The sequence below is a fragment of the Paralichthys olivaceus genome, chromosome 4, assembly GCF_024713975.1.
Source record: "Paralichthys olivaceus isolate ysfri-2021 chromosome 4, ASM2471397v2, whole genome shotgun sequence".
Lineage (NCBI taxonomy): Eukaryota > Metazoa > Chordata > Actinopteri > Pleuronectiformes > Paralichthyidae > Paralichthys > Paralichthys olivaceus.
In genome coordinates, this window is record NC_091096.1 from 25,350,584 (window position 1) to 25,375,908 (window position 25,325).

A 25,325-nucleotide genomic window follows, 5' to 3' on the forward strand; every position below is an offset into this window, starting at 1 on the left:
GAAAAGCAACTAAAGAGAAAGGGGCTCATTTTACAGTTTGACTAATATATGCAGTAGATATATGCAGTTCCTCACTTATATAATTTTATTTATTTAATAATAATAAATTAATAAGAATAATAACAGGTACATTTGAATATTCAGGATATTTTGGGGTTGGTTGTATAGATGAATTATTCATTTCAATAAAATAAACATGTAGTTCGGTCAGATGCTCTTGGAGAATACATGCCACCTGGTTTAATGTTGCTCCATTCTCACACCAGCCAGTCATTGATAAACAATGTTATTTGATAAAATCGTTTAGAGATGCAACTCTTTTACATAGAAACCATGAAGTTGGAAGGCATAATCTTGAGATTGATGTTCACCTAAAATTAGAATCATTTTCTTTCCTTTTGTTAGAGCTCATAACACCATATCATCCAAATAGATCACTCCGTTCACAAAACACAGGCTCTCTTGTGGTTCCAAGATTCTGTAAGAGTAGAACAGGAGGTAGAGCATTCAGCTACCAGGCTCCTCTCCTGTGGAACCAGCTCCCACTCTGGGTTCAGGAGGCAGACACCATCTCAGCATTTAAACTTAAACTTAAAACGTCTTTTTGACAAAGCCTATAGTTAGTTCTGGATCAGGTGAGTCCTGAACCATCCCTTAGTCATGCTGCTATAGGTCTAGACCCCCCCCCCCCCCCCATTAATTTTACATGTAACACTAACTGTGTTTTTTCTCTCCCATCGTCTCTCTCTCTCTCTCTCTGTCTCTCTAGATCCAGATGACAGTTATGATTATTAATATTATTATTATTATTATTATTTATCATTATCAGTATTATTGTTATAAAAACTGGTGCTGCTATCATTAATAACAACTTTACATCTACAATTGGAATAGGAAATGAATGCAGGATGTACCAGTAGTGGAGCTGTACTTATGTAAACACATAGACTTTAGGTGTCAGTTATGCATTATGTAGGAAGTGGTGATTTATGCATTTCTGTGACAGAGCCGTGAGGAGGGATCCACACTTTATAGTCCTCGTGTGACAGAGTCTGCGCTGACTGTGCCAAGAGTTTTGAAAACGTTGACTTGGTGTAGAAGATTGTGACCCAAAGGCTTTTATTTTGTCTTTAACTGGAACGGAAGTGCGTGTGTTATTGATGTGGGCTTGTCTCAAGTGTGGCACCGCTCGGTTGTGTGTGGAGAGCAGGACGCGCGGCTGAGGGCTCATCATGTCACCACTTGGATTAAAAGCCATTGTTGGAGAAAGTAAGAAGTGTTTATTTGATTTATAGTAATACTTTTATTTTTAGAACTAAAACATATTGACATGGCTTATCATCCATACATGACTGTAGAGTATTATACCAAAGACATGGAGTGTGGAGTATAGGGATGAAGGGTTATCCACCTTCAGAGTGAGATATCCAGTGAGAGGAGGAACGCTTCTTTCATGATGTCAGTGTAGTTATTAATAATGGTGATACAGATGAAGCAGCTCCTGGTGTTTTATCCATCCTGGGAAGTTCGATGCGCTTCTTCTGTGTGCCACATCCGACGCACGCAGCTCAACAGATGGATGCCTCAGATTTTACTGTCAGTGAAAGTAGTGCTACAAACTTGTTGTTCGGTGATGTTCGGTTGGACTCGGGTTTCAGTTTTTATGTTGAATGATCCGTTTTTGGCGTTTGTCTGGAGAAGAGGAGCAGAGTCCTGGTTGTGCGTAAATCCTGCCTCGCTAATCTTTGCCTGTGCGGATTAAGAGCTGTGACATCATCAGAGGAAGAGGAGAGGAGGAGGATGAAGGACAGACTCACCGACAACTAACAAGCGTCTGTTTCTGCTGTCAGCTGTACAGTAGCCCATCATTGAACATCATGCAAACATTATTGTAACATAGGGATTTGCTTTCACACGCTCTGACGGGACTAAAGATGCGCACCCTGAAAAAAACCCAGTTATATTTACTGACAATTTAAGGTCCTATGATAATAACATCAGTTAGAACAGGATTTCTAACAATTAGAATGTAATTGTAAGCCGATATGATAGCGAACAATATTTAATGTAAGCTAAACAACTGTAACTGTGGACACTTCGCTGTGACAGACAATGAATGAACAATACAAACACTTTATATATCTGTTCTAAGAAAACAATTAAAAGACATATCTGGTTGTGTACCGGTTGTGAAAAACATTGACTCGTTTTTGTCCCTTTTATTTGGCAGTAACAGTTTAACATTAATAAAACATTTTTTAGCATCAGATCTTATGCAGCCTTGTAGGATAATAGTCATAGCACCCACTGGTCAGGTTTGCAACTCTAAAGCTGTTCCTGTTCAAGTCTTAACGTTACCTGACAGAGCATTTCAAATTATGCATCGATCCAAGTAAACTCACCTTGTGTTTTTAGCTCTTCTTGGCTATAAAATCCTTTGCATATCATTTCAGCAAATACCATCAACAACTAAAGCTGCAGCTTCTAAGCTGACATGCACAGAGGATGAGACAGTGTCCTGTGGCCAGAACCTTAACCGCAGACAGCGATACACAAACTCTCCTGGTTTAATGTATCTGGGCTGACAAGAGAGTTAGACTACTGTCCACGGGCAAGTCATTTAATGAAATCTGCCAAAAAAAACGGAACAACATCAGCATCCGTTGGCATGTCCTTAAACTTTAGAAGGTCTCTCCACTACAGTCCGCCTGTCCATCACAACAAATCCTGGTTGATCTTAGTATCATTGGCTTAGTGGACGGTCAAATGGGCCTCCACATTAGTGAGTGGGTGGCCAGTCAATATACCCATTGAGTTTTTTAATTGCCACCGTCAGTCTGTCCCCTCCTTCAAGTCTGACTGTGTAGTCTCCACTGTTGGAAAGCCTCATATTAACACAACTCTTTGCCTTTTAAAATGTTGTTCTTCTGGAACTTCCTTCGGCTGTTCCTCAGCTTTCTCTTTGTCTTGGCAGTGTGATTATGTTTTTGATTACATGCGACCTTCATGTCACTGCTGGTCGATGCCTCTTCAATTCACTGTCCTCGTCCGTAGACCTAATCAACCCCCTCAAAAACTCCACACAGTCAGGCAGCAACAGAACGGTAGACTGCTCCTTCTCTTTCCACTGCTAATCCTTAAATAGGCACTGGCATCTTTTGGCATGTTAGCATTCTCTTGCTTGTCCTCTTTCTTCCAACCACGGTCGCTGCAACAGAATTGGCAAAGCTTGAATTGCCTGGTGCCCAGAGCTGAGAGGGGTTGTCCAAGAAGGGCTGATTACGTTAGTCCACAGCGACGACAATTATGAGAATCCCCTGGCAATCTTGATCAGCAATTTCCACACCCTTTGGTTGAATGGGTCGCTTTCGCATGGGGCTCCATTTTTTCTCCAAACACTGCTCCAATCGCCCCTCCTCTTCTCTTCTTTCCTTTGCTGGAGTAGTGCTGTGCGACTCGATCCGAGAAGCTTTGTTGTTTTTTTCAGACCCAGGGCTGTGTACAAATGTGTACGGTTGTATGGACAGCTGGAGGACTGTGCAGAGATTTTTTACAGAATTTGACAAAACACTGTATTGGATTTGAATCACTGATGATTTATACCTTTAACAAAGCCACAACTGTGCCTTTTAGATGACAATGTATTGCAACAAATTCCAAAACCTTGATCTATAGATTTGAACTTAATTCATGGAAAAATACCAACATCTTTCTCCCCTTATCAAAGGTATTTCTGATTTCATAATTTTTTGTGGCTAAACTATTGAAGAAATTCATATTTATGTCACTCGTGTGAAACCTTTATATCCCAGTGATCATTCAGAAAAATAATACATGTGCTTGCTGTTAAAGGACAAACCTTTTTTGCTGAAGAATTAGATTTAGTCACAGATCCAGTTAGTGCTCAACAGATGTCCCAGAAATGAAACATATAAAATATTAAGTTTGTCATTTTCACAGAGGAGATGCCAGATGCTGTTGAGGAAACAGGAACTTACTCAGCTTTGGCCGATGCAGAGCTACATCATCCGTTTTACAGTACTGAAAGTAAATCAGGATCACTGCAAAAATATATTTTTCTATGATACCATTTAAAGGTCCAGTGTGTAAGATTTAGGTGAAAGGGATCTATTGGCAGAAATTTAATGCAGAATAATCCTCATGATGTTTTCACTAGTTCGTTTCATCTAAATTGTATGAATTGTAGTTTTCTTTACCCCAGAAAAGAACCTTTATATTTAAATACTTTATATTAACATCGAGGGGACCCTCTCTACGGAGGCCGCCATGTTTTTTACATTAGTCCAGACTGGACAAACTAAACACCTTTTGAGTTTTTATGACAACTGAAGCTACCACAGGTTCTTTTTCATGTTTGGAAGGAGAGGGTGAGGTGAAGGGTGTTCAGCTGCAACATGCAACTTCAACACTAGATATCACAATATTCTACACACTGTATCTTTAAAATAATGTTCAAAACAATACAAAACATTTTCAGAAGTGAGATCATTGAATTCCTGTCAGTAAGAAGACCCATCCGTTTAAAGGAAACAAGTGTAATGCTGTGTTGTGTGAATCCCAGTGTGTGTAGTGTACCAGCACTGTAGTGTGTGTGTGACAGGTGTTTGTCTCTGATATACTGTTCATTCATTGATGACAGCATAACATTTTACCAACTACATTAACTTAAACATACGTTTACCACATCACTCAGCACACGAACAACAGGGGCATATATTTATACAAATTCTGTTTGCTTGTGATTCAATAGCAAATCCAAAGTTATGGCACACCACTGATCAGAGGGGTGGTGTCATCCCACTTTCTAAATGTTGCAAGGACCAATGCTTCAACTCGCTTTGTCTATTTCAGAGGCCAAGTTAAACAAAAAAGCAAAGTCAGCCTTAGTTGTAATTGGATGTAGGATTGGAAAACTGGACAATTAGGATTATTTCAAAAAAATGGAGAATTTTACAGTGTAGCATCTATAGTATCTTGATCTAACTCATTTTATCATTCAATTTTTATTTGACCTATAATAGAGTTTTTCAATACAGCATGGGGACAGCACTGCTTGTAGTAGGGTTGTAGAGATGCAATATAGTCAGACATTAATGTAACTAATGTCTCAATGAACACAACAGTCTCCTCTTCCATCACATCTGCTCCTCCTACAGAAAGTTGCTAGTTACAACTACTTACTGTGATAAAATATCAAGTTACACAGATCTATCTACAGATCTATCTACAGATCTATCTACAGATCTATCTATAGATCTATCTACAGATCTATCTACTGCAGCAGCCTGTTGTTGTTTATCCAGCCTGTGAAAGCTGCTTGTGTCCCATTCTTTCACAACACCTCACCACCTAATCCTGTTGACTAATAGGATAATCGGGACCATTCACTGATGCATGCATCATTTACTGTCATGACCAGCTTTCCTCAGACAGCAGGGGCTGGCCGACTGGAGACTGGAGGCTTTCAGAGAGCTGGTCCACCTTTAAAGATATGTCTTGTGATAATTCATATTATGTTTTCATTTAATCTGAGACAGATATTAAAGAATTATCTTCAGTGTCATATTTTCACAGTTATTGTCATGAGCTGTGGTGTTGGCTCATTTTTATCACAGTATCTCAGTGATGTCCTTGTAATGTTTTTGAAGAAACTCTCTATGTGAAACATCGTCCTGGCTCTCTGTGGAAACGGGACATGTTGACTTATTTTGGAAGAAGATTGTTTCTGCCACCCCCCTCCTCTCTCTTTATCCTCTCTCTCTCTCTCTCTCTCTCTCTCTCTCTCTCTCTCTCTCTCTCTGTCTCTGTGTGTGTGTGAGAGCCAATGTTGCTGCTTCCCCTGTGACGTCACGTCCGCTGACACAGAAACGGCCCAGAAATAGTGGTGGGGAGTGGTGGATGGGGTAAGAGGATTGGGAGCAGATTAGAGGCAGTGATTGCAGTGGGCCCTTCATGTTCAGTTTGACAGACCGGACAGGACTTAAACCCCCACTGAGAAAAATTGGGACGGTGCTCATCAACACAAGTGATAGGATGTCATGAAATGCTGGGACCTGTCTCTCAAACATCAGTACGATTCACATCTCTTGAACTGACTCATCACCCTATGTTATTCTGTCTGTAATGAATTCTTTTATTGATAATATTACATCATACATCATGTTGGTGGTGCACAGTTTCCCCATGAGAGGGTCACAACAATCATCTGTCCCCCGGTTTTCCTGCTGTCCAGCTGTACTGCAGCATCACAGGAGTTTTATTAGGGTTTGCACAATCAAGGTTCCATGAGATTGTGCATGTTTCAAATTATGAAAGGCTTCAAATTCTCCTTCCTTGGCATTTGAGAGAAATTGTTATTTCATAATCACAGACACATTCTTTTTTGCAGTGTAAAATTATAAACGGAGATGATATATTGAATTTGCATGGTGCATGGCGGAAATATGTTTTCACAAATTAAATTTGCTTTGGTTGGTTTATTGTTATTTTTTACCCTGCTATTGGTATATTATCATTACTTATTACCAACGCATGCCTGTCCTTATATACAGTGGGAGAACTGGGAGTTCAATAGTAGTCCACTGATTATTTTCTCTCTAGGTTGAACTGAGTTATTCCAGCTGTGGTGAGGTCAGAATTACAAGGAACAGTTGTGTGAGACTTGTTGTTATGATGAGAATTACAAGAGTGACAATTGCAGATGTAAAGATGTTATTAATGAAAGCAGCACCAGATATTATAATAATAATAACAATAATACTGCTCAGACAGTGATTCTCTGAGATGTTTAGGGCCGATTACAACGACCTCAGCTTTGTCTGAATTTAGAAGTAAGAAGTTTGATGTTCTTGAGACATTCCTGAAGTTGAACTAAGTGATTAGATTCATCATGCTTCATAGAAATGTACAGCTGGGTGTCATCTGTGTAACAATGGAAGTGTACATGGTGCTTTCTGATGATGTTGCCTAAAGGGAGCATATATAAAGAGTATCGGTTCATTGTTAACATTAACAAAATTGAAATCTATCTGATAAATATGACTTAAACCAGCCTAATGCTGTTCCTTTAATCCCTACATCAGGATATTGGAGGAGGAAGAGGAAGCACTGACAGAAATGTTTGCACAATAATCAAATTTAAAGTTTGCATCCAAATTATCTTTAGTCAAGATAGCTTGCTACAATCAAGTCTATTTTTCATATTTTCTGAAATACATCATCTCCAATAGTGATCCTGGGTTTAACACTTCTTTAACAAGTTTTCAGGTTTTATAATGTGGTATTTCTGTTTTGTTTCTTTACAGAGATAATGAACAATGTCATCAAGAAGGCAAGAGAAAAAGGGAAGTGGAAGGTAATGGCCCTGTTATTCTGGTCAAAGAAACTCTCATCTTGGAATTGCATATGAATACATTCACTCACAATATCCTAAATAAAAATCTTCATGTAAGCTGCTGCTGTGTATACTTGTGTTCAAGGTGCTGGTGGTGGACAAGCTGAGTATGAGGATGATTTCCTCCTGCTGTAAGATGACAGACATCATGTCAGAGGGAATCACCAGTAAGTACACCCGCCCAGGTCACCTCAGGACACTTCAGCTGTAGCTCTGAAGTCAGTTTATCCCAATGTGCTGTAGTTTCATTTAAATCAGTTCAGCTAAGAGGATCTAATAACACCTACTGTGGATGTTTCATCTCCACAATGTTTTCAGTTGACACTAATTAATGCATGTGAGAGGAATACAATTGGAGGACAAAGGCTTTGTGGATAACATGAGCTTGAAAATAGAAGTGTGTAATATAGTAGTGTGTCAATATACATTCCTCAACAACTCTTGTGTGATTTTATGCTAAAACTATGTTTTATCTTTATCCATGATCTCAGCACTTATTTGTCCCTGGTGGTGGTGCTGCCTCAGTGAGGACAGGTTTTGTAATTTCATCTCTGTAGAAATGATGGTGCCAAACCTCCCAATTTCCCTGGTTGATAAGACTTCAGGAAGCTACACACAGTTACAGCTGGGGTTGGTCATGAAATGGTTCCAGAATATTCAATTTCTATCCATGAAACAGCACAGTGTCCTTATATAAGCGTGTTGGTGCACAGTTTGTACAGTTTGTTAACTGGTCATCATAACAGCTGCTGGATCAGTGGTTTTTCATCCGGCTCATCATCTGTTTGCTCCTGTTTACTATTATTTGCACTGTTAGTCGCACTAGAGATCACAAACACACACACACACACACACACACACACACACACACATCCCCCCATTGTTGTTAAAGCATACAAAAGATATTGAGGATAGAACTTAATTTGTTTCATTTGAGGATGTCATGGCAGAATATGATATAATGTAAGTCAATAATAAAGGAGAGCAGCATCATAGATGGTCATATTTATGAGACTGAGGTAAAGAGTGAAATGATGTCTTCACCTCTTAATACCAACACAGTGAATGGAGCAAACAACACACTGTAGTCATTTAACTCTCATTAAAATCATAGCACAAATATCCTGAAGTGGAAAAAAAGGTTTTAGTTCCTGCTCTTTCAAAGGACAAAGAAATATTTCAAAAAGTGATACATGAATGTTTTGAGAAATGAAAACTGTGAGTAAAGCAAAGAGTAAAGAGTTTGTCCATCATTAAACTTTGACTCATGTGAGGGATCTGAGGGTCCGACAAACTACACACTCACAGTCAGTGGAGCTGGATGACAAGTATTGATTATAGCTGTTTTCCTCAGTTGTAGAAGACATAACCAAGCGGCGTGAGCCTCTACCCAGCATGGAGGCCATCTACCTGATCACACCTTCAGACGAGGTAAATCATCGAGCTCCTCTACAAGGGTTTTAGATTTCTATGGTAGAGAAATTCATGTTTCACAGTTTCTCACTAATGTCTTATTATAGATTATAGTTAAAGATAGAGTCCCAATTCAGGGGCCACATCCGTCAAAGGCCGAACTGAAATGAGATGGTGTGTTTGACGGAGGATTTTCAGTTTGCATCGCTAATGTCACATAACACAAAAATATTTAAAAAAAGATTGAGATTGTAAGGCCCATTGTTTTTTCAACAATTGTAATGTTAGTTATTTGATTGAGTCTAGGGCTGTGCAATAAAACACTATCAATAACTGACAAAATATAATTTTCATCGTTAGCAATATAACTAAAGTGCATTATGATGTATATCGATATATTGCCCATGCATTGTGTAAGCACGGTGAGGTGGAATAATATAACCAAATGTATCTCCTCAGATTTACAGCGTTTGGCTGTTTTTCAAGTGTTTTCATCTCTGCTCATAAAGAAGAGTTTAAAACCACAACCTTCACTCAGGAGCAAAAATCTGTCTTTAAACTTAACAGAAACAATAATGTGATATTTATCACGATAATGATCTAAATTTAGAAATATCTTACCATGACATAATTATTGTCTTTATCACCCAGCGCTAATTGAGTCTGATAATAACATTTGAAAATGTACTTCTTGGAGTGTTCTTTTGAGTGTTTCATTGTTATTTGCTATTATGAAATCCAATAAGTCACCAAGACACAAAGAATCCTTTGTTGCTATGTCATTTGAAAGTTGCCACTTTGAAACAATTGGTCTTCAAATTCAAAGGATGTGGAATTGGAAAACATGTATAGTAAGCTTGGGTGGCAGTGGAAATAAAGATAGTAATTCTACTTCTTTTAAACATTACATTATGTTTAAGTAAGTGATACATTAGCAAACATCTTCACAAACACACAGTTTTGACTCAGTTGCTCAGTCAAAACATGTTCTCTGTTGTCCTAGTCTGTGGAGAGTCTGATCGATGACTTCAGAGACCCACAGTCTCCGAGGTACCGGGCAGCTCACGTCTTCTTCACCGACAGTAAGTCAATCTTCATCAACATACATGGACCATTTAAAAACTCAAATTTAACCTAGCTAGTGGCCAGAGGCATTGTGTTTTTTGGTTGTCCATCTCTGCGTACATCTGTCTGTCCATATGTCCATCTGTCCCTATGTCCCATTTTCGTGAGCACAATATCTCACAGTAACCTCACAAAGCAAATCTTTTCACATCTCTGGAAGCCCAGGTTGAGTGAAGGTCTTCAAATTTGGTCCAAACATTCACTTAGACACAAAGATGAACTGATTTTATTGGTTGAAGATCAAAAGGTCAAGGTCACATGACTGTACGTAATTTTGAACATGATACATCAGGTCCAAATGTAATTTCATTAAATGTGGCACAAACATTCAAAAAGACCTCACAAAACACATTTTTGATGAATTGAGGGAATCCTTTCCCATTCGGCACAAACATTTTCTTGAACTTGGATTTTATTTTTCGAAGCCAAAGGTCAAGGTCATAGTGGCCTCCGGAAGTATGTTTATATTTTTCTTGAACATGATACCTGAAGAACAGCTTGAGGGAAAGTCTTCAAATTTAGTACAAACATTCACTTGGACTCAAAGATGAACTCACTAGATTTTGGTGCCTGGAGGTCAAAGGTTGATCTCATGTCCCTGTGAATGTGATATATTAGGCCTGCCCGTAGGGAATTTCTTTACATTGTTACATTTAAATGCTGAAAGGTAAAAGGTCGAGGTAACAGGGGTGTCATGTTTTTGATAGATGTCACACCTTGTTATGCCCTATGAGACAAATTGTGATTTCTGAATATGGGCGCCAAATATAATTGATTGTTTGATATAAAGAGATTATGTTTCAGTAGTTAAAAGTCACACTGATCTTATATGAATCTGGAAAAAAAGTATGTAGAAATATGAACACAGAAACTGCGCTGGTGTGCGGAGGCATACAACCACAGTGCGGTAATTCTAGTTTTCTGTGATTCTCTGCAGCGATCCCAGACATCTTGTTTGGACTGTTGACCAAATCCCGCGCCTCCAAAGCCATGAAGGCCTTGACTGAGATCCATATCGCCTTTCTGCCCTATGAATCACAGGTAAGACTCTGTCCAGACTGGGATTAGACCACGGCAGCTGCTCGTAACCATCTACTTGTGGGATAAATCCGGTTTGGAAGAATTTCAGTCAACAGTGTGTAAAACCTGCAGAGAAACCTGCCTGGTGTGTTACTTTGAGTGCTGTTTGTTTTTATGTTGAGATGCAGTGTGAAGGGTGTTCTTGTCACATTATTTGAACTGTGTGTGTGTGTACTGTGCGTCACTGCTCAGGAGCTGTATGAACATTTGGATGGATGTGATGAAAACATGGTGACCACACTTTGATTACACTTGAACAGAACCTTGTGGAACTCTAACTTTTGTGTGCATGCGGAGTCATTATTAACATTAACAAATTGAAATCTGAGAAGTATGACTTACACCAGCCTTGCTCCTTGAGTCCCAGTAGCATGTTTACTGACTGAAAAAAGCTTTTCCTAGTTGTCCATTGTTTTTTAATGAAAGCAAAACTTGATATAACTCTATAGTTGGCTCAAACATCTGGGTCAAGAGAAGCCTTTTCAAGCAGATGTCCAATTGTTTCAACCATAAACGCCTGCAGTATATCTCCTGTTAATAAAGATAAATGAATTGAATTTAATATGAAAATGTGAATTAAATGTAAAACATACTCAAACAACATAGTTGTCTATGAAGTTTTAGAAAGGGTTTAGATGAGGACACTGTTAAGTCGGCCCAGCGAGATCAATATGAGAGAAGCAGGCTATAAGAAAAGATAAATTAAAATGATATGGTGGGAGGAAGTAGGCCCCCTGTCCTTGGTGTAGGAACAGAGTACCCCTTCCTATGAGAACAGGATGACTCTCCCCCCCCCCCCCCCTCCTCCTGTGACATTGACACAGTTCTTCAACAGAGGGAGACACAGTGAATGGACACTAGACTGACAGTGTTCTGTGTTGGATCAGCTTTAGCCGTCAATCCTCTGCTGTTGTCCGGTAATTTTAATCCTGCAGTGGGAGGAACACATTATACCAGCCCCTCATCCCTGCCCTCTTTCTCCTGTTACCTCATTGGCTGACGCAACCAGCGCTCACACTCTGCAGGCAATGGGAGCACAGATGAGACGTGTGACAGGAGAAAGCACAGGGAGTGTTATCACGTGATTGTCAGTAACAGATGGGTGCATGTGTACTTGTGTTTGTAAGGGAGTGTAGGTGGTAAAGGGTTTAATTAGTGACAGCTTTTAGACGGAAGCTTCTAGGGACCAATATATTTTCATTTATTACTTTATCATTGAACGTTTTCCAGCTCAAATGATTGTGATTACCTCAAGTGTTCCATTTCTGTACATAATGTAATATGTTATAATGTAATGTAATAGATGACAACGGCCAAAACCCCATTTAGATCTTCACAGGGCACCAAATATAATGAAGTATGTATATGCACACCTGTGTCAAATGCAGCCTTCAGCTTAATGTCTCCATGTAGACAACCAGCACAGCATTGATCAATTTAAATGAAACAGAAATAAACATTCAACCTCAAGTTGTCTCTTATGTGTCCTCTGTGCCTAGGTCTTCTCCCTGGACAAAGTGGATGCCTTTCAGGACTTCTACAGCCCCTTTAAGGCTGATGTGAAGAATAACATGCTGGAGCGTTGTGCTGAGCAGATCGCTACCTTCTGTGCCACGCTCAAAGAGTATCCTGGAGTCCGATACAGAGTGTAAGAACAGCCAACACATTACAGCAATGCATTTATCGTAAATGGTAAATAGATTGCATTCATATAGCGGTTATATTTCTCAAATACATTCACACAGCACTTCTACATGCAGCCCTTTATCCATCACAGCATCGTACACTGATGGCACAGCCATCAGAGACAATTTGTGGTTCAGGATCTTGCCCAATGACAATTCAGAACGGACAACCTTCTCTACTCTTATATGAATTATGGTTGGCAACGTATTGGGAACCACTCACAGTATAATCCATAGCAGTTCAACAGCACCACCAATGATATCCTACAGTACGTTTATCAGAACTGCATGGATTTCTTCAGGAGTTTTATTCAAACTACAAGGATATGTATGTTGTTACTGTTCCACAAAATACTCTGTGACACAAATTAAGATAAGACACTGGACTTTTCACTCTAGCTTTTTTAAATGATTTTTTAACTTCAGGTTTGACTAAGTTTTAGGCTGTAATTACTTACAGTGTTATTCTACTCATAGAGACCATGATAATTTAATTATTAAGTTAATTAGCCTTTTTTTGTTAGGTATATTAACACATCATCAGTGTTTCCTGGTTAGAAAACTGTTTTTGTGAGTTGCTGTATGTGAGTATATGTTTGTGGGTTCAGGGAGTACAAAGACTGTGCAGTTCTGGCCCAGATGCTTCAGGAGAAGCTGGACGGCTACAAGGCTGATGACCCCGCCATGGGAGAGGTAGGGATTTGGAGCTAAATGATAAAAGTACTAACGATGAGAACGAGATGCATCATGGAAAAGTCACTATGTGCAAAAATATATAACCCTGCACTCACATGATACAGCACGTATCATTTCAAGCGGACGAACTCTCCAGCCTCCCCTCCCACTCAGCGCAGAGTGTCATATCGGAAACATTTAGCCCGTGAAAATCATGGTTGAGACGTTGTTTTCATAGCATAACAGTATAACATTTGATAGAAAATAAGTACAAAACCTGATTATCGTGTACTTTTTCTCTATATTAATAAGATAGTAAGATTTTAAGGTCTTGACCTTCTATGTAAAGTGCCTTGAGATAATGTATATTATGATTTGACGCTATACATTGAATTGAATTGAACTGAATCATATATGGATAATTTGCAAACATCGTGATGAATTATTCTTTGATTGGTGGACACATATATAACCCCGGTGTAAGTGTAACCACACTTTTGAATGCTTATTTCTCTCTGCCATTGTAATTTTTACATGCAGTTAAGTGCACTGCCTCTGTGTAGCTGACGTGTGATTTTGACTGTGCATGTCAGTGAGAGAGCAGCTCCTCCCCTTTGTGATAACAACTCCAATGTAGTTGATTTTTAGTGAAGGATGATATGCTTCTTTTGTTTGAGAGACTATTATAAATAGATTATTAAAAAGTCCAAAGCTACGTTTAGATGTTATGTTTAATCAGCAGCTCTAGCTGACACATTCTTTGGGAAGTGTGAATGACCAAAGTCTCTGGTTTGCAAAAAGGATCAAAATCTGTTTGACCACATATTGTGAAATTCAGCGTTATATAGTGGAATGGTGAGCTGTAAGAAAACATATCTGCCAGCCCCCCGTCAGAGTTTCATGTCTCCTCCAGGGTCCAGACAAGTCTCGTTCTCAGCTGCTCATTCTGGATCGTGGCTTCGACCCTGTGTCACCTATCCTGCATGAACTCACGCTGCAGGCCATGGCCTATGACCTGCTGGGAGTCGAGAACGATGTCTACAGGTAAAGAGTCACTGAGTCTGAGCTTTCATTTAAATATTAATTTTGTTTTATTATTGTTACTGTCACCTTTGGGTCATATATTCTTCAGTGGTGGCAGGGCGGCCCTTTAAAGTTAAACACAACACAAATGTCTCAGTCTTTATGCTTCAACAAAGCCCCTGCCTCAGTACAAGGAAGAAGCAAAACATCAGGCACCAACAAACAGATGATACATTTCTTCAATAATAATTCCATTTCCACAAATAGAAGACTCTCTCTATAAGCAGCACTCCTGCAGACTGTCACCTCTCTCACCCTCTCTGTTAGTTTTGAGACCAGTGGGATGGGAGAGACGAGAATGAAGGAGGTGCTGCTGGATGAAGATGATGACCTGTGGCTGACTCTGAGACACAAACACATCGCAGAGGTGTCAACGTGAGTGAAGTCCACCCTCTCCGTACACATATACAGATTCACAGCATGGCATAAAAGAAATACAAGAGAAACTCCCTTGTCATGTTTCAAATAGACTTAATTCAATGTTTTTGTCACAGAGAAATGTTAAATAGATAAATTTGGTTACATTTTCCACATTATTACAAATAAATGGATAGGGTGCCAGGGCTCGAAAGTCTTTTGTTTTATATCATATATTGTTTTTTGTAGTTCAGTTAATATTTGTCTGTAGACGACTTCCCTTGAGATGGTGGTCTAGTTTTCTATAAATAGTCCTTACATAACAGATTTACAATTTACATCAATATTAAAAGTAATAGATGTCATTTCCCCCCCAAACATCTGGAGACCACTGACAGTGTAAAAGCAGGTGTTGGATTGTTGACAAAGCAGCTCCATATGACGTCTGCAAGTCACCGACAGAAACTTGCTACATTATGTCTCTTTTATCTTCAGATATGCTTTTACTACAACTTCCTTTTCCATCACACACCTAACCCACCAGAGACACATAATTCATCTCAGGGAACATGATGCAGAAAACCCCAGTTTGGTTTTCCTGACCGTCTGTTTTTCAAACGTCTTCACAGGGCTGTGACCCGTTCTCTGAAAGAATTCTCTAACAGCAAAAAGATGAACACTGGAGAAAAGGTAAAGAACACACTGGACTCCCTCTGCTCTAGTTTCAGGATCTGTGCTGCTGCTCCTAAATGTCCTTCACGGAAGCAAAAGCAAAGAACAACACAGAAGTCCTGTACTTCACTGGGATTTCTACTATTTCTTCAAATTCAAATACTGTATTATGGAAAAAGACACCAAGTCAACAGAAGAATAATTCCATTAAATGTATCTGAGTTAACTGAAAGAATACATTCTTTATTTTGAACCTTTTTGTAACCGTCTCCTGAAGCTCGGCATCAGTTAAACAGCGATAGTGATAGCCACACTGAATTTAGTTTGACGTTGCATACTTCTGCTTGTTACATATACCAAACATGATTATAAATCAAATCAGACGCTTCCCTTCTCTTGAGTTATACACTGGCCCCCCCTTAGCTCAACTGCTGCCTGGCAGCACAAGTATAATGCTGTGTCTCCTGCATGTGCACTAGAGGATGCAGGTCCTCTTGTGTCCTCCTCCTGGCCTATATTTTATATAGCGTACTGTTGGTAACTTTAATCCAGAACTATATTTATTAAATCATGTATATTCGTTATGTAAAATATAAATAATTCTTAATTACTAATAATTATAGCTGTCAAATATACATAATGGAATAAAAAGTACCTTATCTGCTTCTGATAGTATTGAAGTAAAAGTCCAAGTTTTCTAAATGGTATACAAAACATAATACTGTAGTAACATATATCAGAGGAAAACTGTAATTAACCATTTTTGCTATTAATAAAGTGCATCACTCATCCGTGTGTTTCAGACCACCATGAAGGAACTGGCTCAGATGCTGAAGAAGATGCCCCAGTATCAGAAAGAGCTCAGTAAGGTAGGAGCTCAGGCGTTACTACTGTGCATGTGTAGCTCCAGCATGTTCATGGCTCCCAGGGAGGGCACCCAAGAGCACGACTCAGGAGACTGATGTGAATTTGAAAAAAACACAGGATACAAAAAGTGAAGCACGCAAACAAGAGACAAAGGGCTGAGGTAAATTCCAAAACTTGATCAGGTGCTGGAAAGCTAAGGCATCTGGCAGAGAGAGAGAGTGGTAATGAAGCGATATATCGCCCAGACCATAGAGCTGATAAGGGAATGTAGAACAGGAGAGCAGATGAGTGGACAGGAGTGTTTCTACTGGTGAGCATGTCATTCTGCTGGTGGGGAACGCAGGTAGGTGGCAGTCTTAAATTCAGCACCATGAGGTCCTTTATCACTTCATGTGGGAGGTAAAGTGACCTCTGTATCACTCCCTGTATTAAGTTGGGTTCAGGCTACAAAATATAAGCCTGAAAAGAGCCTGACCCCACTGATCTGAACTATGGAACTATTTATACTTTTAACTTGTATTATTGTGTACTTGTACTGTTTTCATAATGCACATCATGGAATCCTCACAGCATCCTGACATACCTTTACCCTCTGGCCCATAATATAACCAAGCTGCTCTGCATCATGATGACATTGACCAGTGTGTACAAAACATGCTTTTTTAATGTATCGACTATTTCTTCTCTGCCAAATATCTCACTGACACTGAGCATCTCTCCTCTCTGACCTCAGTATTCAACTCATCTCCACCTGGCTGAGGACTGTATGAACCGCTACCAGGGTACTGTGGACAAACTCTGTCGTGTAGAACAGGTAAATCCGAGACACCTGCATTGCTTAGTTAGATTTGGTTGTAGACTGTGTGAGGATGTCGTTACCTGGTACAGAGGATATCAAACCTCTGGGTGGCACTGAAGACTTGAGGTGGAGGCACAGAGGGAAATATACTTGGGGCAGTGACTGTGACACACAGCTCATCTCATCAGCTCTTCTGTATGAAATAAATTCAGTGGCATGTCTGTACATCAATATTACAGAACTGAACTGCTGAGAGCAAGTTTTAATTGTGCCACTTGACAAAATGTAAAAATCACTAAATGTCACTCAGTCCACAACTTTAACTCACTGACTCCAGGGAAACATCTTGATTGCTAGACTACTTACCATGTATTGTTGAAAGAGAGCTTATGTGGAAGTCATGTTGAGCTTTGGCTTCTTCGGTCCTCTGTCCTTTTAGGATCTGGCAATGGGCACTGATGCAGAGGGAGAGAAGATCAAGGATCCCATGAGGCTGATTGTACCAGTTCTACTAGACCCCAATGTCAGTGTCACTGACAAGATTCGCATCATCCTGCTCTACATCTTCCTCAAGAACGGTCAGATCCCCACTGTCCTGCTCCTGTCGTTAGCCCTGTAGTTCAACACATTTCATTTGAATCTTCTTTTGCTTTTGTTTTTTTTTTTGTGCTAATCAATTCTCAGTTTACCATTTTTGTAAATGTGCATGCCCTCATGCATGTGTGTGTTGCATGTGTAGACTGAAAATCTGTGCTGCATGTGTTTTTGTGTGTCTGTATGCGTGTGTCAGGGGTGACTGAGGAGAACCTATGTAAGCTCCTTCAGCATGCCAACATCCCACCAGAGGACAGCGACATCATTTCCAACATGGCCCACATGGGCGTTCCTATTATCTCTGAGGTGAGCTGTCCTGGCTCAGTGTCTCAGTATACACTTGGCACCTTGTCCACTACGTCCTTAATACTCAGTACTTGGTAAAACTGTTATTCAGGACCACTGATATATAATATAGTATGATGAAATAGGAAACAGAAAGTTTTTTTATCGTTTCTGTTTTCTAAACCTTTTGAGATGATCACTATTTCCTAAACCCAGTAGCACAATAAGAAAAAACATTATAATATATTTTAAAAAGTTGAACTTATCAGGATCAAGATCCTCATCTGGCATGAAGTCTTAAAAATGGCACGCTCTTCTTCTGCCTCAGTGAGTTGATCTGCTGATGTGGGTGAAGAAAGCACATGAGAGTTGAGTGTGGTTTGTTCACAGGGCATCCCCAAGAAAACCAAGAAGCCGGATCGCAAAGAGCGAATCAGTGAGCAGACCTACCAGCTGTCCAGGTGGACTCCTCAGGTCAAGGATCTCATTGAGGTACCTGACATGTGGCAGGATGACGACACACTGATGTTTACTACGCACATGCATCTTAACACTGTTTTATTAATGCTGATTTTCAAAATGGAATCTTCCTTTGAATGATACATCTTCCATCAGTTAGTTTGACAGGGTGACGTATCTTGAAAGGAATAAGGCCCCATTCAGAGTGGTTTCCTTTCTTTATGGGAGGCGGAGCTGGGGGCCCAAAGCAGGATAAGTTTGTGGGCAGAGATAGGCAAGATTCTGTACGTGCTTATAGCCGTTATTCATTTGAAGTCTATTAGTCTAAATCATTCTTTTAGTTACTATAGTTAAATGATACGTGACATCAATTTGTTTAAAAGAAATATACATATTTTTTCAGTCTTGTTCCACACTCCTGTGTTATTGGTTACATTACATTTTCACTTTTTCAAAGTACCTTAATAAAAAGACGTATGTTCTTTATCTGGTGAATATTTCGTTTATTCACTGTCCAACCTGTGAATTGTTCACTCACTGACAGAGGGGGCCCTGCCTCCTTCACATGCTGTACATACATATTAATGTTAGTGTTGCCAGTTTTGTACAAACTGTATGTCTTTCTACATTTCACCCCCACCCCGGTAACAATTACCGTCACAATGCTCTATTGCTGTAAACTCACTGATCATGTTGTAGCCTATGTAATGCATCTTATTTTACTTAAGTGCTTGTCCTACTTAAAAAAACTACTTGGTTGAACTCATAGAAGGAAACATACTGATGCCAAAAACAAAGAACAAAAATGCAAAGTTTTACACATGCTTTTTATTATAATGTAAATTCTAGTGAATGCTATAGATTCAGTTTCTTTCATTTTTATCAAAGATGGTTTCTGTCATTTGTCACACTGATGTATGTCCAAGTGCTCATTTGTTTTCCATTAAGTCTGATTTTAATTACTTTTTTGACCTCATAAAATGAGATTAAATGTCCTTATTGACATGTGTGTTGTGCAACCTTGATGGGTTGATCTCTACTCCACAGACTCGCCACACTGCGCTGCTCATTTTTATATACTATCTTTGTTAGGGAGCTTTAATGCAGAGTTGGTGGCCTTGGTGACCAGAAAGGACGAATGAGGCTTTAGATAGTATTTTGGTTGGCAACTGTAACATAGATGAGTGTGTTTGTGATGCTAACTGTTTTATATTTTCCCACAGGATGCCATTGAGGACAAACTTGACCCCAAACTGTACCCGTATATTTCCCAGCGACAAGTGTCCTCCAAAACCAGTGCTCCATCCAGGTGTGTTGCTTATATTTCACTGAACACATAACTTGTATAAACGGCTATAAATGAAGTTTAATGGAGCCATTATTATTGTATTGATTTTTAAAATCTATTTATTTATATCTATCTTCATTTTTCTCACCATCCAGTGCTCGCTATGGTAACTGGCACAAGAACAGAGGCCCCACAGAGATTAAGACGGGGCCGAGGATCATCATCTTCATTATTGGAGGGATGACGTATAGCGAGATGCGTTGCGTGTATGAGGTCACCCAGGCCAATGGCAAGTGGGAGGCCCTGATCGGTGAGTTCACTGAACATTGCTGACCAGAGTATTCAGCATTCCTTAAAGAGGCACTCTGCCAGTTTTACACATGCAGGTCATAATGTCTGTCTCTCTGAAGGAGAAAATAACCCAGGAAGTAGATGTATGGAGTTTGAGAGACATGAGCACAGTCCTGGGAGGAAGTCAAGTTGCATTATGGGATGCAGGGTCACAACAGTAATGCTACTACCAATACCTTATATATTTAAATTAGTATGAATTCAGTTTTTATTTAAATACTATTGACATTTAATTTAAAATTACATTTCCACTGTGATCTACAGTATTCATTATATATTTCATATCGACAACAGTTTGTTTGATCCTCGTTTAAATTGTTGAGATGTGTGTGTGTGTGTGTGTGTTATAGATGTTGTATTTACTGTATTTGCTGTGCAGCTGACTCATCAGGGCTTGACTCCTTTGTAATGGGATTAACCACATTTTCTGTGAGAACTGATACGTTATTGTGACGTTCAGGAAATGCAGTGTCAGGTTTGGGAAATAAAGGAGAGAACAAGTGACTCTGCAAAATCCTCTGCAGTTCAGATATCGTCAGGCCTTTAGTCAGACTCCTTTGTCAGACTTGCCTGTAGCTTCACCCTGACCTCTAAGGACAGGCTGTATTTAGCAACATTTGTTACAACATCGTTATAAGACTAATGTGGATTCTTTAACAAACAAGGATCCACCCAGGATTCAGTCCGTGCTGAGATTTCAGGTTTTTGTTCCCTGTAGGTTCCACCCACATTCTCACCCCACTTAAGTACTTAAAGGAACTACAACACCCAGACTTCTTGGACCCCAATGCCGCACCAGAGGGCACAGAGGAGACGCCTGCAGAATGAAAAGACATTTGGAAGTAAATACACAGGTTATGATGTGATTTGTGTATCTCAGTGTTACCTGTGTGCCCAGTGACTCTCCTCTGACCCACCGTTCCCTGCAGTATTTTTTGTCAGTGGTTTTTACTGATAACCCAATGCTGCCTTATTGTTTGTGCAGTTTCTGACCCTAAACCCTGTGTTTCATAACTATATCCCTGTCATATTTTCCACTGCACTGTCTTGTTGGCAGTCTTACCTTTGATCAACTGTGCAGTCCTTTTACATCCCTGACTTCACTTTTTCCCACTAACACTGTATATACATCATTTTGATAGTAGCAGCACATATATTTAGGTAAAATTATCCTGGATATAGAATGTGGGGCAGTTTTGACAATGAGATTCATAGAAGTTACACACGTGTTGGAACAAGGTCTGGCCAATTAACCGAAAGAGTATCAAAACTGACACTGATAACCTCTAACCGACTTAATCTTGCTAATGTGGATCATTTGGTTAATGCTGTCCTCAATGTGTGCATTAACCAACTGTCTGATTTTGTACAGTACTTGAGGTTTACTTTGTGCATGTTTTGATTCGCTCGAGAGTTTATGAGACATATATTTACACAAGTAAAAAAAGTCCGAACATTTTCTGTGCACGCCTGCTACACACAACATGAGACGTAAAGTGACCGAAAGTCACCTTGGATTTATAACTTGGATCATGTGACTGTCAGTCTGTGTGAGGAGCGACAGAGAGCAGACACACACACACTCCTGCAGACAGGAGAGAAGTTCTTCCTGCAGATTAGAACACAACACTGTGTTTAAACTGTTGCAGAAGAAGCGTTCATTAATCATAATCAAGGTAGAAGTTTGACACAATCTTAATATGGATTTGAAGTTGTATCGTCCAGCCCTAGTTGAACCAATATACTATTTTATACCAGTTAAGATCCAGACATTAAAGCCTGTAAAGCTCCTTTTAGCATATATTATATCACTAAAGCATGTGAACACAACATATCAGCACCCACACTTTTATGATTAATAAGTAATACTACTACATTTTAGTTTATAAAGGTTTTGTGTTCTTAGCAGTGTGTGAACCGATTCACTCTATGTTTCGGTGGTCAGTCCAGGAGCATGTGCATGCTCGTGCACGTGAGTTTCTCTCTGTGAAACAATTGGCCCTCTCCACTTATATGAAGTGAGATGGCTTCAGCTTCATCACAAAACAGTGACAGTTGTATACAGTCTATGGGCTACACACAGCAGTTAATATGAACTTAAAGTAACTTTCAAACTTTGGTGAGTGTAAAGATTGTCGAACAGAAAATGGTGCTCATGTGACAAAGTGAGGCAGGACAGGATAAAGGTGTCAGGAACACTGATCCTACTCTATAATCAAGTGTCAGATAGAAATATGGCTTTTCTTAAGCTCTTGTCAGTCCTCACGTCTTCTTCATGTGCAAAAATGAAAGAAGCAAGGAGACATAAGTGCTTGCTGTTATTCACATTTGTGTGATTCATGGCATCAAGTCTACAAAGACACACGAAATACTCGAAGAAGTTACAAAAGACAGATAAGGAGAGCAGTTGGATGTAGCCAGAAGAAGCCATGAGCAGGTTTTTACCTCATCTTCCAGTGAGTGTTATCTTCTGCCCCGTATGTGCCTCACCATGAAGACTGACACAAAAGACCATTACGAACACTGAAGTCATGGATGGATTGTGACACAGCATGTCCTTCAACCCTCCTACATAGCAAGACACCAGTTGTGTAGTATTGTTTTGTTATTTGTGTGTTTGTAGTGATTGCATTCCTTTTTGTGGTTGTTTTATGTCCTTACCACAGGGCCACTGAACTGATGCCTGGTCAACTCATTCAATAATATGTGCAATTTGAAAATAATATTTTAATTTCAAATGAAGCAAACTTAGAGTATGATATAAGCCAGTGATTAACCTATGACACACATATAATAACTTCAACTGCAAAGGAAAATTGAACAAAGGGGAAAAACCCAAACACCCAAAACCTGCAGGAAAGTCAATGTGTGATTTATAGTAATATAAAATAAAGAATTATGTCACCATTAATTTAATGCAAATTTGCAAATAACAAAACACACCTTGCTAGTATGTGAGTGTGATTTTTTTTTTTATCCAGTCTGGTTTTTAAAAACTTTGTAAAATGCGAAGCGATTCATTTTTCTCAAACCACAGTTCAATGCAGAAGCAATTTTGATTATCAGAAGTCATGCAGCCTTCTGTCTGAACTTCCCTTTTTGTTCCCTCCAGGGCCGTCCTGTGATTTGTTGCTCTGTCACTGTTCTTTGTCTCCCTTTATTTTATTTATTCCTTTATCAGTCCAGTTCTCTTTTCAAACACAGTTCTTCAGCGCATGTCTCCTAAGTGCAGCCTCGTCCTCACAGACAGACATAGTGATTTTGTCTCACTTCTTAAAGAACTGCTGGGCAATTTTTCATAGCTTTTAACAATGACAATAAAGAGGTATTCTATTCTATTCTCTATTCTATACTCTATTCATGTAATGGCACTTAAACAAGTTGTGCCATCATGTCAGTAATGTACTGTATACACATGTGACACTACATGCTGGAGCCTGACCAGTCATAGCTTGTATTCTGTCATGACTATTATTGTGTATCGAGGTAAAGTTAAATAGACTTATGTCTTATATCCCAACTTTCCACATTTCTAAAATCACACCACCTTTAGGCTGATATCCCAACATTCATCAGAGGTTACTCTCTAACTACGTAAGCTCAGCAGTAATTAGGCAGAATATAATTCAAATTACAAAGCCCTCCAGATCAAACTCTATGAAGCCCTGAAGAACAGGCGAGAAAAGAAATTCAAATTCTGATCACTCAGGTATTCCATAAATATTCCTCATAGCTGCACAACCCTTTACATTAGTTACCATAAGTCATGAAAGGTAGATTTAAGGCTCAGAATAATAAGTGCTGAATTTATTAAGGATACAGTATGCAATAATACCAGATTAATGTATAAATAGGAAGATCTTTGAAAAACTGATGGAGGGGTGGGTGAAGTGTTTGAGTCCACAAAGCACTTCTGGAGTCTCAGGGGTTAACAGCATTGCAGCCTAATCCAGCACAATTGAAGTCAATCACGACTGCTTCTTCAGACAAATACACAATTTCCCCCTTGGATCAATAGAATATTCTGATAAAGCAACAGAAAAAATGCCTCCATTCTGCTCATGTGGTGTCATCCAAGTGTCCACCAGCCCTGACATTCATATTCAACTCTAAACTGAGTCATTTACTCAATGTTTCTAGTCTCAATGTCCTGTGATAACATCCTCCAAGGTGCGTTCACTTACTCTTGGGCACACCATCGTGTGGCTACATCCACTAGCATCGCCAACAGTGAAGTGTATAATGCCTTTCTTTGGTCATTGAGATCGCAATGAAAAGTGATCATGTGTTCTCTTGTGTCTTTCAGGATCAACTGAAATCCTCACCCCTGCTCGCCTTCTGAAAACCCTCAAAGACCTAGAGAAAGAAACACAGACCAGTTAAGAAGTTCTTGTAGTGCCCCCCCCCCCCGCCCCAAGCATGACACACCTAACATACACTCGATGCTGTGCAGGATTCGGTGGCTGCTGACTGTGTTTTAAATTGAGCGTGTTGATGTTGATCAAAATGTATGAATTTATGTTCTGTGTGTTTCATTGTGCTCTGGGGGATGATCATTTGAAAAAGTCATGTCATGAATTAGTTTAGTTGACTGGATGAGATCTGGAGATAATGGGATATAAATGAAAACTGTAGAATCGAGTGTTAAGTTATGACGGAACAAAGTGGGCTTTTAATCAGACACTCATTTCACATTATTACACAGCATATTCACTTCTCCTATAACCCATCCCCCACCAGTACACAGCTTCCTTCTTTTATTTTGTTGGAGCATGCCAGTTTTAATGTAGTGCTTTCCATACAACCACACAACACTGTATAAATAACAGATTTACTGTGATGTGTCTGACCTTGGAAATGCTGATGTACTCTGAAGTTATATTTAACTGTAGATTAGGCATCTCAAAGATAAATATACAGTTTAGGTGTTTTGTGCATTGTCTCAAGACTCAGCAGAGTTTCTGACATTGTATTTTTGTCCTGTAGAGATTGAGCTACATTTTGCTCCCCCATGTTTGACCACAGTGTTGTCATTGGTTTTTGTTTTTTGTAGTGATTTTCTCTAACTGTGTATGAAGAGCGAGGTCAGTAATCACTGTGTTTTTATGTCCACATGCATGAGCAACGCTTGCTGCAGGATATGTGTTGAGCTAATAAAGCGGCTGCTATTAAACTCTT

At 39.4% G+C, this 25,325-nt stretch overlaps 1 protein-coding gene across 3 annotated transcripts; it reads left to right on the forward strand.

Moving 5' to 3' along the window:
* The first annotated feature begins 1,161 nt into the window (after window positions 1–1,161).
* stxbp1b (syntaxin binding protein 1b) lies at window positions 1,162–25,325 on the forward strand. 3 transcript variants are annotated; one of them, XM_069524377.1, is made up of 20 exons: window positions 1,162–1,269; window positions 7,326–7,375; window positions 7,500–7,581; window positions 8,769–8,845; window positions 9,831–9,909; window positions 10,890–10,993; window positions 12,532–12,680; window positions 13,326–13,410; window positions 14,306–14,436; window positions 14,743–14,850; window positions 15,462–15,522; window positions 16,308–16,373; window positions 17,105–17,185; window positions 17,610–17,748; window positions 17,961–18,070; window positions 18,440–18,541; window positions 19,732–19,817; window positions 19,952–20,106; window positions 20,866–20,989; window positions 24,454–25,325. In XM_069524377.1, exons 1-19 carry the CDS (start codon window positions 1,233–1,235, stop codon window positions 20,973–20,975), a joined length of 1,812 nt encoding a protein of 603 aa, XP_069380478.1. In that variant the 5' UTR covers window positions 1,162–1,232; the 3' UTR covers window positions 20,976–20,989; window positions 24,454–25,325. The 3 variants fall into 3 exon arrangements, with proteins under 3 accessions (XP_069380478.1, XP_069380479.1, XP_019957922.1); XM_069524378.1 differs by having other exon boundaries at window positions 20,866–21,001; window positions 24,454–24,592; XM_020102363.2 differs by lacking the exon at window positions 20,866–20,989.

Bases quoted from the DNA above. Each gene is read 5' to 3' on its own strand.
- stxbp1b (XM_069524377.1), top strand. From the start codon at position 1,233: ATGTCACCACTTGGATTAAAAGCCATTGTTGGAGAAA. The intron at 13,411-14,305 runs GTAGGGATTTGG...TGTCTCCTCCAG, and splicing joins ATGACCCCGCCATGGGAGAG to GGTCCAGACAAGTCTCGTTC. The intron at 15,523-16,307 runs GTAAAGAACACA...CGTGTGTTTCAG, and splicing joins AGATGAACACTGGAGAAAAG to ACCACCATGAAGGAACTGGC.